The 15,236-nt window shown below is 49.4% G+C and overlaps 4 protein-coding genes across 4 annotated transcripts; 2 read left to right on the top strand and 2 right to left on the bottom strand.

Annotated features, from left to right (window-relative positions):
- Positions 1-362: 362 nt before the first annotated feature.
- utp10 (snoRNA-binding rRNA-processing protein UTP10) lies at positions 363-5,957 on the top strand (the record flags this gene model as incomplete). Its single annotated transcript, XM_056960140.1, has 4 exons — positions 363-739; positions 819-5,271; positions 5,322-5,463; positions 5,515-5,957. 4 exons carry the CDS (start codon positions 363-365, stop codon positions 5,955-5,957), a joined length of 5,415 nt encoding a protein of 1,804 aa, XP_056806295.1.
- Positions 5,958-6,166: 209 nt separating this feature from the next.
- N7506_010846 (LLM class flavin-dependent oxidoreductase) lies at positions 6,167-7,975 on the bottom strand (the record flags this gene model as incomplete). Its single annotated transcript, XM_056960139.1, has 7 exons — positions 6,167-6,394; positions 6,448-7,227; positions 7,276-7,335; positions 7,396-7,408; positions 7,460-7,670; positions 7,724-7,864; positions 7,921-7,975. The coding sequence occupies 7 exons, from the start codon at positions 7,973-7,975 to the stop codon at positions 6,167-6,169; spliced, it is 1,488 nt and encodes a 495-aa protein (XP_056806294.1).
- An 887-nt stretch (positions 7,976-8,862) lies between these two features.
- Positions 8,863-11,556, top strand: N7506_010845 (sodium:solute symporter family protein; the record flags this gene model as incomplete). Its single annotated transcript, XM_056960138.1, has 12 exons — positions 8,863-8,968; positions 9,018-9,184; positions 9,233-9,419; positions 9,469-9,568; positions 9,616-9,669; positions 9,748-9,934; positions 9,984-10,034; positions 10,090-10,260; positions 10,327-10,633; positions 10,684-11,167; positions 11,228-11,252; positions 11,302-11,556. 12 exons carry the CDS (start codon positions 8,863-8,865, stop codon positions 11,554-11,556), a joined length of 2,094 nt encoding a protein of 697 aa, XP_056806293.1.
- Positions 11,557-11,905: 349 nt separating this feature from the next.
- On the bottom strand, positions 11,906-13,536 carry N7506_010844 (glycoside hydrolase family 18 protein; the record flags this gene model as incomplete). The annotated part of the gene is made up of 8 exons (XM_056960137.1): positions 11,906-12,007; positions 12,055-12,590; positions 12,646-12,715; positions 12,764-12,823; positions 12,882-13,197; positions 13,259-13,314; positions 13,388-13,464; positions 13,503-13,536. 8 exons carry the CDS (start codon positions 13,534-13,536, stop codon positions 11,906-11,908), a joined length of 1,251 nt encoding a protein of 416 aa, XP_056806292.1.
- Between the last annotated feature and the right edge of the window lie 1,700 nt (positions 13,537-15,236).

Here is a 15,236-nt window from a genome sequence, read left to right as displayed (position 1 = left end):
CCTGGGCACGTGGGCGCCGAGGTAATTGTTCAAAATCGCTGTACGGAGTATTGAGTTGTGAAAAGGTCATATCTTACAACAAACACTTAGAATTCACGAGCCTTGTTCTGGCCCAGGACCGACTGGTGCTTGGGAGGAAAGAAGTACTTCGGAAAAGGGATAATCCGAATTATCGGCGGTGGGCTGTGTGGCAGAAAAAAAAGTCAATCGGAGATCTTCAGAAAGGCGTTTGATATTCACTTACTGAAACTGCGTTTTTTCCGGCAAACACTGGCCGAGACGAGATATGGAGCGCTGTCTTCTTATGTGAGCAGCGAACAACAACACAGACAACTTGCACGGAGAACAGGCCAGTAAACACCATGACAACATCCCTCGCCGCGCAGCTGTCGCACATCGCAGCAAGGTCTGGGCATGAGCTCGACCTGAAGGCGCAAAGGATTTCCCACTCACAGTCTTTGATATTTGACCACAAGATTGCTGCAAACCAAGACTTTGACGCAATCTATGACATCTGTTATGATGGATTCCAAGAGTTATGCACACTGGACCCACGTTTCACGGAGTTCGATCGCACGATCTTCAGCGAGCAAAGCAAATCGGAAGATCGCAGTCAGATGAATTCAGAACAAAATAAGGAACTGGACACTGCGGTGGATGCTTTCCTGGCGCTGGTAGGCGGCAGATTGCAGCTGAGCCCAGCAGTAAAAGCGGTGGATTGGCTTGTGAGGAGATTTAGGTGAGTTGATCTCAATGAAAAAGAGGGAGATGGAGAGGAAAAGAAATGTTGTGGATGAGATGGCTAATTTAAATGACAGGGTTCACGAATTCAACACGACAACCGTTTTGTTGACGTTTCTACCGTATCATACAACACCGCTGTTTCTCAACCTGCTTTCGATTCTCCCGAAAAACCTTGGACCGTCCTTCAAAATACTCAGCCCTTACCAGTCTAGCCTTATCAACCCGCCGAGACATCCACTAGTCCACAGCGCAGCATCAAACAAATCCTTCTTTGCGGAATTAAACGAATATGTTTTGAGAGTCTGCCGGCAGGGCGCGCAGAGCCATGCCTTGCTTACTTTTTGGTCTGGCCTTGTCACTGAAGCAATTGCAACCATGCTTGACGGTGCTCGCTCTGGAAAAAGGGAGGCAGAGCAGGACAAGCATCAGGACATCCTTTTGCGGGTCCTCCCAGTCCTCAGCTCTGCATTTACCATTGAAAATGTGCCAGAGTTGCTTGTTGCGTGTTATATGATCTGTGTTGTTCTGGCACAAAAGGCTCTCCTCTCGAATGAAGTCATCGAAGGGCTCATGGAAAGCGTTGTGCGCTCTTGGACTGAAGACACCAAGACATCAGGACTTATCTGCCTATCGGTCCTCGCCCAACAGAAGCCTACTGTCATGATTCCGAAGAGGGTCTTCAAGGGAATTCTCCGTCTTGAGAACCCCGTCAGCCAGCTTTCTGAAGTTGCTACACAATATCAAGCATCCAAATTGCTGCTTGGGATCATTGCCGGGTGTCTGACTGACCTCCACAGGCCAGACAACGCTCGTCTCGTAATTCTGAGCTCGATCTTCCAGCGTCAGCTTCTTGGTCAGGATGAGATTGGCAAAGCCATGGGCTTGGTACTCGAAGCTGCTTCAAACGCCGATGAGACCCGCGGTATGTCGCTGGATGCCCAAACGCAACTTGCAGAGCTCGTGCAAGGATTTAATCGTTCCGAGACCCTCCAAGCCACCTTCCAAAAGACACTGAATGAATCTTCGTTCAACATACCGGCCCTCGAGCACAATCTTCAAACTGTCATAGAAGCACCTGTCGCGACTCCTCTTCTTGAGGATGTGGAAATGGCCGACGCAGATGAGCAGCCCGAGGTGGATGCATTCACACCAGCGTTGGAATCATTGGTCAAGGAGCCTTTGTTCCCCTCATCCTTCCTCTCACGGCAGTCGATCATTGAGTTTGACAACCTGGTACGCGTATTTGCCTTGGCCCCCGATTCCGATGAGAATGTGGAGAAGTTCATCAGCTTGCCCATTTTGGGAAAATCCCAGGCCACCAAGTCACCCCAATTCCTGTCTTTCTTCATTAGAGTTGTGTCCGGCCCCTACCCCATCGGAACCAAGATTGCGGCCCTGAACATTGTGTCATCTGTCCTTTCGTCCGCTCCCAGTGACTTCGATCCCCAGGCTCTTTTGCCATTCCTGTTTGTTGCTCTCTCGGACCCTTCGGAGCGCATTCGTCGTGAGACTGCTGGAGTCTTGGCAATCATTGCATCCTTGTACAAGAATTCAAAGGCCTCCGAGAATTCCAAGCCGTGGGCCCATGACACGATATATGGAAAGGGAAAACAATCTGCAAGTGTTACGTGGCTCTCGAACAAAGACTCTCAAAAGGTTCTGGAGCGTGCCCTTCTTCCCGGGTTGGAGGAGTCTATTCTCGACCCTAACCACGTTCATCGCGCATTGGAAGCTACCCTTCGCGGTCATGTCCTTTCCGAGAACTCAGGTGCAACCGAGCTCAAGAAGGCACTCCGCCTCAGCCTCTACAGTTCTTTGTGCTCTCATGTCAATGGCATGCCGGTCTTCTCCCCTAAGATTGGCCTACTGAAATTAATCAACAGTGTAGAGAAGGTCTCTACTGCTAATCTTACCGATGAGCTGGTTCCTTTACTTGAGGAGTGGCGGGGTCTGAGTGAAAGAGAGGTCGAAGAAATATGTAGCAAGGAGCGTATCACTTCATCTGAGACCGAGGCTTTGATCACGGCTGTGGTCACACCAAAGCACAAAGACGCATTGGATGTTCTGCTGTCAAATGCAAGCTCCGGTGACTCTTTGCGCTCGTCCTTTGTCGCTGCTTGCTTCACGCAGATCAAGAATATTTGGAGCAAGGTTGCCGAAGACCGACAGTTGATCGCCTCTGAGAAACTGTTGGACATCTCACTCGGTGTGTCAGCCAACAAAATCTCTTTGGTCAACAACTGCCGCAACGTCCTTCGCACAATTGAGCTTTCTGGTGCCGTTTTGAAGCAATTCGTTCACAAGATCCCGGTCTCTATTACGGATGTTGAATCAATCGGCCCTGCCCCTAAACGGAGACGCACCAGCCAAAACAACATGATCGCTATGACTGTCAAGGACGAAGCAGAGCTGACAAAATTGATGGACAAGATGACCTTCATTTTGGAAATTGTCGACAGCTCCTCGCCCGAAGCTCATCCCGAGCTGGCCGATGGACTCTTCCAGACGCTTGCGGCGCTTCACCATTTCAAATCTCAGATCCAATCCGGCATGAGCTACCTCCTCAGCTTGACCCTGGGAAGTCTTTTGGCTATCGTCAATCACTCAAAGGGATCTGTCAAGCCCAAGTTCGATACATCTGTTATTCGCGCCGACTTGGTTGTGGATTGCGTGCGCACCACGGACAGCCCCCAAGTCCAGAACGTGGCGCTTCTGCTTGTTGGCAGTCTGTCCGTCATTGCTCCGGAGCTGGTCCTTCACAGTGTAATGCCGATCTTCACCTTCATGGGCACCAGTGTCCTCCGCAAGGACGATGAGTACTCTGTTTCTGTCATCGACCAGACCATTGATCAGGTTGTTCCGGCTCTCATTCAGTCTCTGCGCAGCCAGAAGCGGGATGTGGTCTCTGGCACCTCTGAATTGCTGCTTAGCTTTACAGCCGCCTTCGAGCACATTCCTTCTCACCGCCGTTTGCGACTCTTCCATGCCCTTATCAGCAAACTTGGAACTCAGGACTTCTTGTTCGCTGTTCTTGCGATGCTTGCCAACAGGTACTCCACTGATAAGGATGTTCTCACTCTTATGACTGGGCTTGTCTCTGATACTACACCTGTTGTCGAGCTCACCACTTACAGCAAGTATCTCATGCTGATCAGCGATGCTTTCAAGCCCAAACCTGGTATCTCTCAGGTTCTTCTTGGAATTAATAGCGACGACGGGCGGGACCCCCAGAGTATTTCCACTGATCTTCTGCGCGATCTTGCTCACTTGTTCAAGCACTCTTCCTTGAAGGCCAAGCTTGAGACAGCCTTCGAGTCAGAAGGTGAAATTGCGGACCAGTCTCGCGCTTGTTTCTCGCGGGTACTGGAGCAGGTATTGAACATCGGCGAGGGTGTCAAGAACATGAAGCCCGTCAGCCAGGCCTGCGGCGAAGTCCTCGGCTCTCTATTCAGCACTCTATCTCTTGTCGACTTCCTTGACACTATTGAGGTTCTTCTCCAGGGTCCCAACGACGAACTCCGTCGCAAGGTCCTCCGTTTGCTTGAGAACCGTCTTCGCCAGACCCCTGAGCGCGACAACCTGTCGCAAATCCGGGTGCTCGACTTCCTTCCTACTCTGGTCGAAATCGTCGAGTCTTCCCCGGATATTCTGCTCAAGCATGCTGCTGTTTCGTGCATTGATCGCATTACCGACAAGTACGGCCGCAAGGACCCGTCCAAGGTCATTGCTGCTGCTAGAGTTGTTGCCAGCGAATCTTGCCTCGGCCAATCTGATGACCGCATTCGCTACATGGGTATCCTCTGCCTGGCCTCCATGGCCGAGGTTCTTGGCCAAGCTATGATCCCCGCCCTTCCAGACACACTCAAGCGCTCTTTGGAGTTGCTCGAACTGAGCCTGGTCTCTGGAAAGGAGAACTCTCGTCTCCACGATGCAATCTTCACACTCTTCTCTGCCCTCTTTGTGCACTTGCCATTCATGATCTCCGCTGGTCAACTGGACAAGGTACTTATGCTTTCGTTCAAGTCTGCTAATGCCGACATTGAAGAGAGCAGCGACGAGAGTCGCCAGGAATCTCTTCGCTTGCTGGCGCGCAAGATCGATGTGAGTGCCACTCTCGGCGCTGTCGATCGCAACTGGCAGCGCGCTGTCGAAACCGGCCCCATCGCGGTCAATGAGCTCTTGGAGGTTGTCACTCTTGCCGTCGACAAGCACCCCAAGTCCACCATCGCCAAGAACATCGGCACCCTTACCAAGATCCTCTTCAAGGCCTTCGACCTACGTCGTGAACAGATTGCCCTCGGAGAAAAGGCGATCTTCGAATCATCTGCCATTGATGAGGCTGAGTCTGCACTCAATGACGTGACTATCAAGATGATCTACAAGTTGAACGACAGCACCTTCCGTCCTATTTTCCTTCGATTCGTCGAATGGGCCACCACTGGTGCTCCCAAGAAGGACGAGCAGGCCCAAGTTTCGCGTCTTACGACTTTCTACAAGTTCCTGGAGGTCTTCTTCGGCACCCTTCAAGTATGTTCCACTCTTCTCACATTATCAGTGTGCCTACTAACTTGCCATAGTCCATCGTCACCGGTTACTCCAGCTACATCTTGGAGAACGTTGTTAGCATCTTGAGCACTACTGGACCCTCCAAGGCCCAGAAGTCTCTCTGGCTCGCAGCCCTTCGCATGCTCCGCAAGTCATTCGAGCATGATCAAGACGGTAAGCTTCCACCCTTCACCTTTCATCCAATGCAGGAACTGACATCCCTAGAATTCTGGCAATCCCCCTCGCACCTCGCTAGCATCTCCGGTCCCTTGATTTCTCAACTTGGCCATGCAACAACCAACACCACCTCCAACTTGGTTATTGCCGACGTCGTCCCCACGATTACTGAACTGGCTCTTGCCGCCGATTCCACGGATAACCACAAGGAACTCAACTCCGCTTTGATGAAGTATCTCCGTCCTTCCTCCGCGCCCAATGCTAGCTCGGCCGGTGGAGACAGCGCGTTCACTCGTCTCGCTGCCCTCAAGACTGAGCAGGCTCTTACTGAGCAGTTGGGTGAAGAATGGCTGGCGCTTCTGCCAGAGATGCTGCCTTACATCAGTGAGCTCATGGAGGATGAAGATGAGAATGTCGAGAGAGAAGTCAGGAAGTGGGTGAAGCAGATCGAGAAGGTTCTTGGTGAGCGTCTCGATGATATGTTAACTTAGTGTTATGATTGTACAAAACTCGCATTATTGGCGTCCATAGTTTAACCTACACAGAATATTGTCTACGGATACACTCTGTGCTCAAAATTGATTTTTCAGCTTTGATATGATTTCGTTTCTATCGGCGGGAGCAATGGTATTTCGTGACTATGCACTGATGGACAGTAGGCTACATGATTCTCTGGGTTCAGCGTCGGATAAAATGAGCTTTAGTTTTCAGGAACCGGGGCGTCCGCGGCGTCAACCCCAGCGTTCCACCGATACTTCGAGGCAGGGTGATCTGCATGAGGACCTGACTGGCCTGGCTCTCCATAAAGGTTCTCTCGGTATGTCCCCTTCGGGACGGTATAGTCATCCCAGAAAAGACCACGCTTGCGCAGCTCTGGGATCAAAAGATCGATAATATCCTTGAAAGATCCAGGCTTGATCGCGTATGCCTGTACATCGAGGTTAGCCAAATTCACAAGCCAATTCTTAAATACTCTCTTACCAAGTTGAATCCGTCGACGTCGGCCTCTTCCACCCACCGCTCCATGTTATCGGCGACTTGAGCAGCTGTGCCGACCGGCGTAGCACCGAGGCCACCAACAGTAATATGTTGGCCGACAGTGGCCTTTGTCCATTTAGCGACTCCCGGCGCTGCCTTTGACCATCCCTCGACAGCAGATCTAAACCAGTCAGCATATTTCACAGCATAGATCAGTCCCACGTACCGAATCGCGTTACTCTCGACATGACGCAGCTCCTCGTCGTCCCCATAAGTATCCAAATCAATACCAGTCCATCCACCAAACAGGGCAAGAGCACCATCAATTGATCCCAGGCTTCGATAATACTTGAATTTCTCAACGGCTTCCTCTTCCGTCTTCCCAAGAACGGGACAGATCAAAGCAAGGAACTTAATGCTTCGGGGATCACGACCGAACTCACTCTGAGCCAGTTCGCGAATCTCTTTGACGTTCTTCGCTACCACTGATGGGCTGTGGCCTCCCACGAAAATAGCTTCGGCGTGCTGTGCTGCGAATGTCTTGCCCGCCTTGGAGGTTCCGGCTTGGAGAATCACTGGTGTCCGCTGTGGGCTGGGCTGACATAGATGGGGCCCAGGAACATTGTAGTATTTGCCCACATGGTTAATCTCTCGCACACCTGCTGGGTCTGTGTAGATTCCACGCTCGCGGTCTCGGATCACTGCGTCTTGTCGCCAGGAAGACTCCCACAGCTTGTAGGTCACCTTGATATATTCTTCGGCAAGGAGGTAGCGGTCATCGTGCTTATAGGGTATTAGCAGGTGGTCGCAACCTTGGATTGTTGGACTTACGTGTGGCTGCTCGGCTTGGCCTAGATTGCGAGCTGCTGAATCGAGATATCCTGTGACGACCTAGATGTTGTCAAAATCCTTTATTCGAGGTAAGTTTTACTCAGGTCGTTAATGACTCACGTTCCAGCCGACACTGTGGATTTACATTAGCGTGGTCAACATGAAACGGAGATTAGCAACATACCGTCCCTTGGTAAGATGATCGACTGTTGATAGTCGCCTGGCTAGATGATACGGTTGTTCATATGTCGTTGTGACTGTAACACCAAAACCGATGCTCTTCGTCGCCGCCGCCATGGCAGGAACAACGGCCAAGGGCTCATTGACCGGCCACTGCGCACCCGAGATCACCGCAGGATCGAGGTTCTTCGGGCCCTTGTATACGTCGTATCCGCCTGTACAAAAATTGATCAGATTTGATGTTCGAGAGTGGGTGTTTCGCGCATACCGAGGACATCTGCGATGAAGATTCCGTGGAATTTGGCGGATTCGAGAAGCTGTGCCAGTTCTACCCAGTGGTCGACATCATTGAAGCGATGCGACTCGTCTTCTGGGTGTCGCCAAAGCCCAGGCGACTGGTGGCCGCTGCCTAAATTTGTTTTAGAGATTGAATGGAATGCGGGTTCCCGAAATTGAGCTACTTACACATTTCCACGAAGGCATTGAGGATGAGTGACTTTCGGGGTGTCTCGGCAGCCATAGTGAATTCAAATTATGCCTTTCAGCCAGAAGCTATGTGAAATATTCACCGGGCGTTAGACAGGCGATGCCTTATAAAACACCCAAAGATCACCCCGCGTGCGTCACAAGTGTAGCATCACAGTGGGCCGCGATGGCGTGCGGGAGATCATGGATCAACACTCATTTTGGGTCTTTTTGGGCTGTAATCTAGCCTTCTCATTGGTCGCAGCCCAAATAGACTTGAATTATGCAGATTGTCCTAAATCTCATGCCGGCGAGTCTCTCGCCCGAGAAATATAGATGTTTGGTAGGTCCTCGGTGATGTGATTTAACAAACTTCGGAATGCTCGCAGTTCCTCGGTTACCACATTTGATTTCTTTTTGCTTTCTCGCTATTGGCGTCAATAATTGATAATTAGAACTGGGATTCTGCCCTTTTTTGGGGTTTGGTTCTATTGTTCTTTCTCTCCGTACATGCGACATGCTTCAATGACTTAAACAGCTATTGAAATGAGGTGTTCGCGGGACCAAGTGAATTTCTATGAAGCCACCTTGAAAGTGTGTACTTGCATGTATTGATCTATTGAATCAATCACATGTGTGATATCATACATATTGGCAAACTTTAATCAAGCTGGGAGGATTCCAGCAGCTCCTGAAGCACCTCATCGCCCGTGTGAATCAACCCATTGCGGATCCTATCACGAACACCCTCAAAAACTAGGACGTAGCTTCAACATGATCTACCTACAAGTATTGATTAGAGTACATAAAACCCTGTCCCGCCCGCTCGGTATCTAGCCTATCTGGAGTTTACATTAGCTACTTGGTATATACCCCACGTCTGGTGACTTGATCTCTTAATCCATTTAGTTGTCCACGGGTGCCCAGGTGTGCCCACGCACGATGTCCAATTTACAAGCTCGCGCTGGCATATCGACAGTCCAGCCGCCCCTCTCTCAGGCGGTTGGGTATGTCGTTGTCGTTGTGATTGGAGTCATCATAGCTCTGGGTAACTATTGTCACATCCGAACTTTGAGGCTAAAGCTCACATCAAACAGCAATGATGCTCATCACCAGGGTTTTAAAGAAAACCACCGGAGAAGATAATGAAAAGACTGAAATGTGGGAACAAAATCTTCTTTCTCTGAATTATGCTAACTTCACAAGGTTTATCACGGCAAACCGGACAGTTCGAACAGGCCTCACTGCCTCCGCTGTGATTTCGGTCAGTTTTGATCTACCCGCTCGAGGCAACGCTGGCTAACAATTGCAGTCTTGGCTTTGGTCAACATCTCTACTGGGATCATCATTTGTGGGCTACGACTATGGTGTCGCTGGGCCATTCTGGTTTGCAGCAGGCTGCAGTCCGATGATTGTGTTCTTTGCACTGCTGGGAATTTCCTGTAAGAGGAAGATTCCTGAGGCGCATACTTCGCTTGAAGTTGTCAGAATTCGATATGGTAAGATGAGAATACTGGTTGATTGTGCCTAAAGCTAATGATCTGAAAGGACGTATTGCTCATGTGGTGTTTATGATTCTTTGTCTGGTGAATAATATCTTTGCTTGTGCAAACATGCTGCTTGGTGCCGCTGCGGTCATTACTGCAGTGTAAGTTTTCTTGTGCCATATTCTCATTCTTTTATTAACAATTCCAGTACCGGAATGCATATCATCGCAGCTACGTTTTTGTTACCGGTCGGAGTGACAGTGTATACCTTTGTTGGTGGTATCAAAGCGACGCAAGTATTCTGACCGCGACAAGCAAACAGCTATTGACTTGTCCACAGTTTCCTGACCGATTATTTCCATACGGCCATTATTATGATCATCGCGTGTTACTTCTCCGTCAAGGCTTTTTCAAACGATCAAATTGGTTCTGTGGGAGATCTTTTCGAACTTCTTCAAGCAGCTGCCCAGAGGAATCCAGTCTCTGGTAATCAGGATGGGAGTTATTTGACCATGACCTCCAAGAGTGTGAGACTCATTTCCTCTCCAATGCGAAGGTTTTTCTGATAATATATAGGCAATCCTTTTTGGAATCCTGCACACCCTTGGCAACTTTGGTCTGGTCATTGTGAGTGATCCAGCAATCCCGAGATCCCAACATTGGCTCTTCTGACAAATTTCAGATGGATACAAGTTACTTCATCAAGGCTTTCTCTGCTTCCCCCGCTTCAGTAGTTCCTGGCTACACTATTGGTGGGATAGCCTACTTCGCCATTCCCTGGGGCCTCGGAACAGTCATGAGTTCCGTTGCCCTTGGTTTGGAGAATCAGCCTAACTTCCCAACTTTCCCAAGGGTAAACTAAACCACCCTTCCTATTACATTCTTTGCATCTCTAACCGAATACAGAGAATGACCACAGATGAGGTCAGCAACGGTCTCGTTCTCCCCCTACGCGGCAATGACACTCGCGGGCAAAGGAGGCGCGGCAGCTGTTCTCCTCATGACTTTCATGGCCTGTACATCGACTCTCTCCGCGCAAGTTATTGCCGTTAGCTCCATTTTGAGCTTCGATGTATACCGCGAGTACTTCAAAAAGAAAGCTACCGACCTCGACTTGATCCGCGCCAGTCATTTTGGTGTTATTTTCTTCGCTGCGTTTTCGGCTGGCTTCAGTACAATGCTCCATTACGTGGGAATCAATCTAGGATGGACACTATATATGCTTGGTATGTGGCCGTATATCCTTCTGTTGTGTGCTCAAGTTAACATTTTCCAGGTGTCGTGACATGTCCGGGAATCTTCCCGATGATTTTCACTATCCTTTGGCGCCGCCAAAGCAAAGCTGCGGCAATACTTGCGCCCATTCTCGGTCTCGCCACGGGTTTGGCCGTGTGGCTTGGTCTGGCGAAGCGATTTAGCGGTGAGTTATCCGTCGCTTCAACGGGAGAGGTCCTTCCCTGCATGTATGGGACCGTCGCGTCGTGTCTTTCGCCAATCCTATACTCGGTTGTAATCACGGCTATACGACCACAAAACTATAATTGGGATGATTTCAAGAAGGAGAAGCTCTCCCTTGAGAAGTTGGATAGTGACTTGACAACGGCCCATCATCACGAGGCCTCCGGAGGTAGTATTGAGGACGGCGGGCCTTCTTCTGGGCCCAATCAGAAAGAGTTGAAAAGATGGGCAACCATTGCTGCTTTCTGGGCTGCAGCAACCTTTTTCGGTCATTGGGTCATCTGGCCACTGCCTATGTATGGGTAAGTCGGAAATATCTGTGAATAATCTCCGGTATTGAATCTTTGCTGACGTTTCCTCAGGTCCGGCTATGTCTATTCCAAAAAGGTAAGTTTTGGAGCTCAATCTTCTTGTGCTGCGGGCTGACATTTCCAAGTTTTATATCGCCTGGGTTGTCGTCGGAATTATCTGGCTTTGGCTCAGTATGCTGGTTGCTATCTTCTATCCTATTTTCGACGGTGGCATTCAACAGATTCGGGATGTATATCGCGGATTGAAAGGAAACAAGGTCGTCACTGAAGCGGTTCGGGGTAATGAAGGGAAGGGTGATTCGAGTATCTCCCCTTCCGCTGGTTCTCTGAGTGATACCACTCACGTTGGTGATGCGCAAGACAAGTCTTGGGCGCTTTGATGAGACCAAGTTTATCCGCTGTCACACAGAGCTTTGGAGTTGTGTTCTCATGGGATTGAGGTTATACTGTCATGTTGTTTTAAATCCATACCGGCTACGTAATATTCTGCTTGAGAAGTTTTGACCTTGGGACGAGCGATGTCTATCACGCAAAAGAATCTTTATTCAAAAAATCAACCTTAGACTTCAATTCCATAAATTGTGTGAGATAGATATGCCCTGACAAGCTTGGTCCCCAATCGGCCATCAAGGCGATCAAGGGATCCCCGCAACAAAATGCAAATTGTGTCTCCTCCTCGAATCATGAAAGTACTCTCCGAATGTTTCAACTTCGAGAAATGAGAGTATCCTAGTTGAAGCCATTCCTCAAGTTGTCGTACTTGGAAGCAGGATAGCTCAGCTGATTCCCGCTCTGCTCCAAAGCGTTATTGCCTCCAAGTTGGTCCACAACCTAGATACGTCAGTAATTGTAACTGCAAAGTGCACATTGAGGCTTACCGTAGAGATCAAGCTGTCACCTCCTTTCTTGTCAGCGCTGCTCTCCCACCACATGCCACCACCAAGTCCCTTGGACTGGATGTATTGGGCCTTCTGGCGAGCGATGGAAGGAGTATCGTAGCTGATAAGCAGTCGTTGTCCTTGGTTGTAGCAGTAGCTTGCAACTGGTTGGTTCAACTCAGTGACTCCGCAGCCAGTAAGGGGGAGAGCCTTGTAGTCCCACACGCCCGCCTCCCAACTTCCTTGTCCGACACCGTTGAATGCACTTCCAGGGCCATTGGTGTTGGTGAATGCTCGGCCATACAGGGGCATTCCCATCACAATCTTGTGAGAGGCAACACCCTGCGAAAGGTAGTAATTGATTGCTTGGTCGGTGTTGAATGGCGTGCTGGCTGGGTTGTCGTTAGACGAGTAGATATTGGCGTCGTGGCCGGCGATCGTATCCCAGCTACCCGAGTAGTCGTAAGCCATCAAATTCCAGAAGTCGAGGTAGCGATCCATCTGATTCAAGTGCTGATGATGGTAGTTCTCCGGACCTAAAGACGTCAGCTTGGTTGATTGACAAAACAGCAGTGCCAAGTTGTGGCTTACCAGCTGGAGATGCGACTGTAAGCAAGAAGTGGTAACCGCCCGCATTTCGTGCGCTGTAGTTGTCCAATGCCTAAAAGGTGTAAGTCGGGTCTTTTGCAAAAGTTGAGGGTAAACGCACTTCACGGGTCCGGCGAAGTGCATCGACGAGCTTGTCAGCCTGGTCATCATTTTTGGGGTACTGTAACGAGGTCAACATTGAATTTCAATAGCCAGCTTGGGAAACTTCTTCCACTCACCTCGTAGTCAACATCAATTCCATCTATGCCAAGATTCTTCACCAACTCAGTTGCAGTGTCGGCAAATCGTTGCCGCCCAGCATCAGTATCGAAGGCGGATGCAAAGGTGGGGGAGTAGGACCAGCCTCCAATGGACAGGAGAATCTTCAGCTTGCGGTTCCTCTTCTTGAGCAAAAATAGCTGCTTGATGCAGCCATAGACATTGTTTCCAGAATCATTCCAAGAATCGCTTGGGTAGTGCTTGTCAGTGTCGGCCCAGGTGTCGGAAAGAAAGACAGATCCATCAGCGTGAATGTTGGCAAAAGCGTAAAGAACACTGCAGTCGAGTTAGACTTGAATAAATATGGAGATCAACTGTTGGAAATCAAGACACGTACTGGGTGAGCTTTTCAGCTGGTAGATCCTGAGGCAGGAAATTGCGTCCGTAGATGCCCTAATAATATTGAGGGTTAGCAAGCTCATGGCACAATGCTCAACCGTGATAGATAATCTTTTGTCGAACTCACCCAGTTTACAAAATAAGCCACAGAGCGGAAGCCATTGACGTCGCTGACGTCCCGAGACTCAATCTCAGTGACGTTAGCTCGAAGAGGGGGATAGAGGCAGCATTGGCCAGCCAACTGAGCCCTATCCAGAAAAGAACGAAAAGTCTCATGATGAAGGAGTGTAAGATCTGCAAATTGCTGTCTAAGAGGGGCTCGTGCCAGCGAGACTGTCAAGGTTGAGAGAGTAAAAGGGGTGAAGAAGAAGAATCGAGGTGAGGTGAGAGGTTGAGTGCAGGGTATTTATAGGTTGAGCCTCGTTGCCTATTAATTCATGGGGGAGGTGGGCCATTGGGCCATTGATTTCGTTTCCTTTCCCTTTCGATACCCCGTTAGCTCCGTGGGGACAATGTAAAGCAGTCCCGCAGAGGTTAATGACATACAATGCAAGGTTAAATTTTCATTTCCTTTCAGGTGACATTATCTTCGACTACAATGGCTTGTTTCTTTGGCTGGTTAATGCACATTCATGCACATCATCTGGAGACCTGCCTCGGTGACCAAAGGGCTGCGTACTATCTATCAACCCATACAAGTACTTAGGTCTGCGGCACCCATGTGTGACACCCTGTAACATTCAGACATCAAAGTCTGGGCATTGGTGATAATTTCAAGAACTCCCCCGGGCGACACACTGGCCAATCAACCGCCTCTAAAATTGAGGATGGGTGACATTGTCGTCCCGATGTCTGGGGTTTTGGCGTTAAAACAAGGAAGAGAAGATGATCGGAACATATGCTGTTTGAGGGTTTTGTCACGGATGTTGCAGCAGCAAGCTCTAGATCTCCGAGAATGTAACTAGATGGTAGTATTCGAGATGAAGACTGACATGAAGATCAGAATGAGGATCTTGAGGGTCTTCAGGGCTGCTGACTTGAAACGAAGACGCCGGCTCGGCTGTAGGAACCAGGGTCCTTTGAGCAGCTTTGATGTAACACCTGAGCCATGCGACCGGAGCATGTGCCTGAATGCCCCCCCTCCTATTCAAGCTATTTAGTGCATAGCACTTTGAGCGCGTGATCAAATTTCCTAGGCCCTCACGGGGTCTACACTCCCGTCATTTAGAATTAACCACCGGGAATCTGTGATTAGATCGGGTTTTTGGGTGCATACTTGGGACATACATATGCTAGTACGGTCGGGATTGAATCAGTAGGGTATACTAAGGCCGGAACACCAAATTTACTGAATAAACATCTCAGTTGGTGGAGTACTTTGGTAAGCTTGGATATACAATAGTTCAAAAAGACTGTCCCGAGGTCGGATCGACTCTGGGAAGCCGATTAAGAGCATATGACGAAACGTATCATTTGCACTCATCTTGATGTGACGCAATGCCACCAATCAAAGCACCCTCAATGAGGCTCTAGTGCTCTCAAGAAATGCGTACACATTTTCAATATATCCCGGTTCAGCAAGAGACTTTGACAAACCCCGAGGGGCGGGCGTGCGGGTCTTGTTCGTGGGATGTGATTGGACCAAACATACACCTCGGACTGCTTCGCTATAGATGAGGATTTGTGCCTTCTTGGGTCCTACTTTAGTTTGCGATGGACAAATATTTGACTTCCCGTGCGGGTCATATTTACCTACTATGTTAAAACTTGGAAGTCAATTGGAGTTTTATATTGTCCTGGGCAGAATGGAAACCTTGGAAAGCGGTTAGATGGTCTGGTTCCTGATACTCCGCATAATGCGAAGTTATCCATGGATATACGGGAGCTCTCAGGAACAACCACGATTCGTGGTCTTCCATTTATATAGGCCATTTCAATGGTTCCAAGATTCATCGATATTTTGTTTGCCCTACTTG

The sequence above is a fragment of the Penicillium brevicompactum genome, assembly GCF_028827555.1.
Source record: "Penicillium brevicompactum strain IBT 35665 chromosome Unknown utg000007l_segment0_segment0, whole genome shotgun sequence".
Taxonomy (NCBI): domain Eukaryota; kingdom Fungi; phylum Ascomycota; class Eurotiomycetes; order Eurotiales; family Aspergillaceae; genus Penicillium; species Penicillium brevicompactum.
The sequence above is the reverse complement of the archived record's forward strand: the minus strand, read 5'-3'. Positions and strand labels throughout refer to the sequence as shown.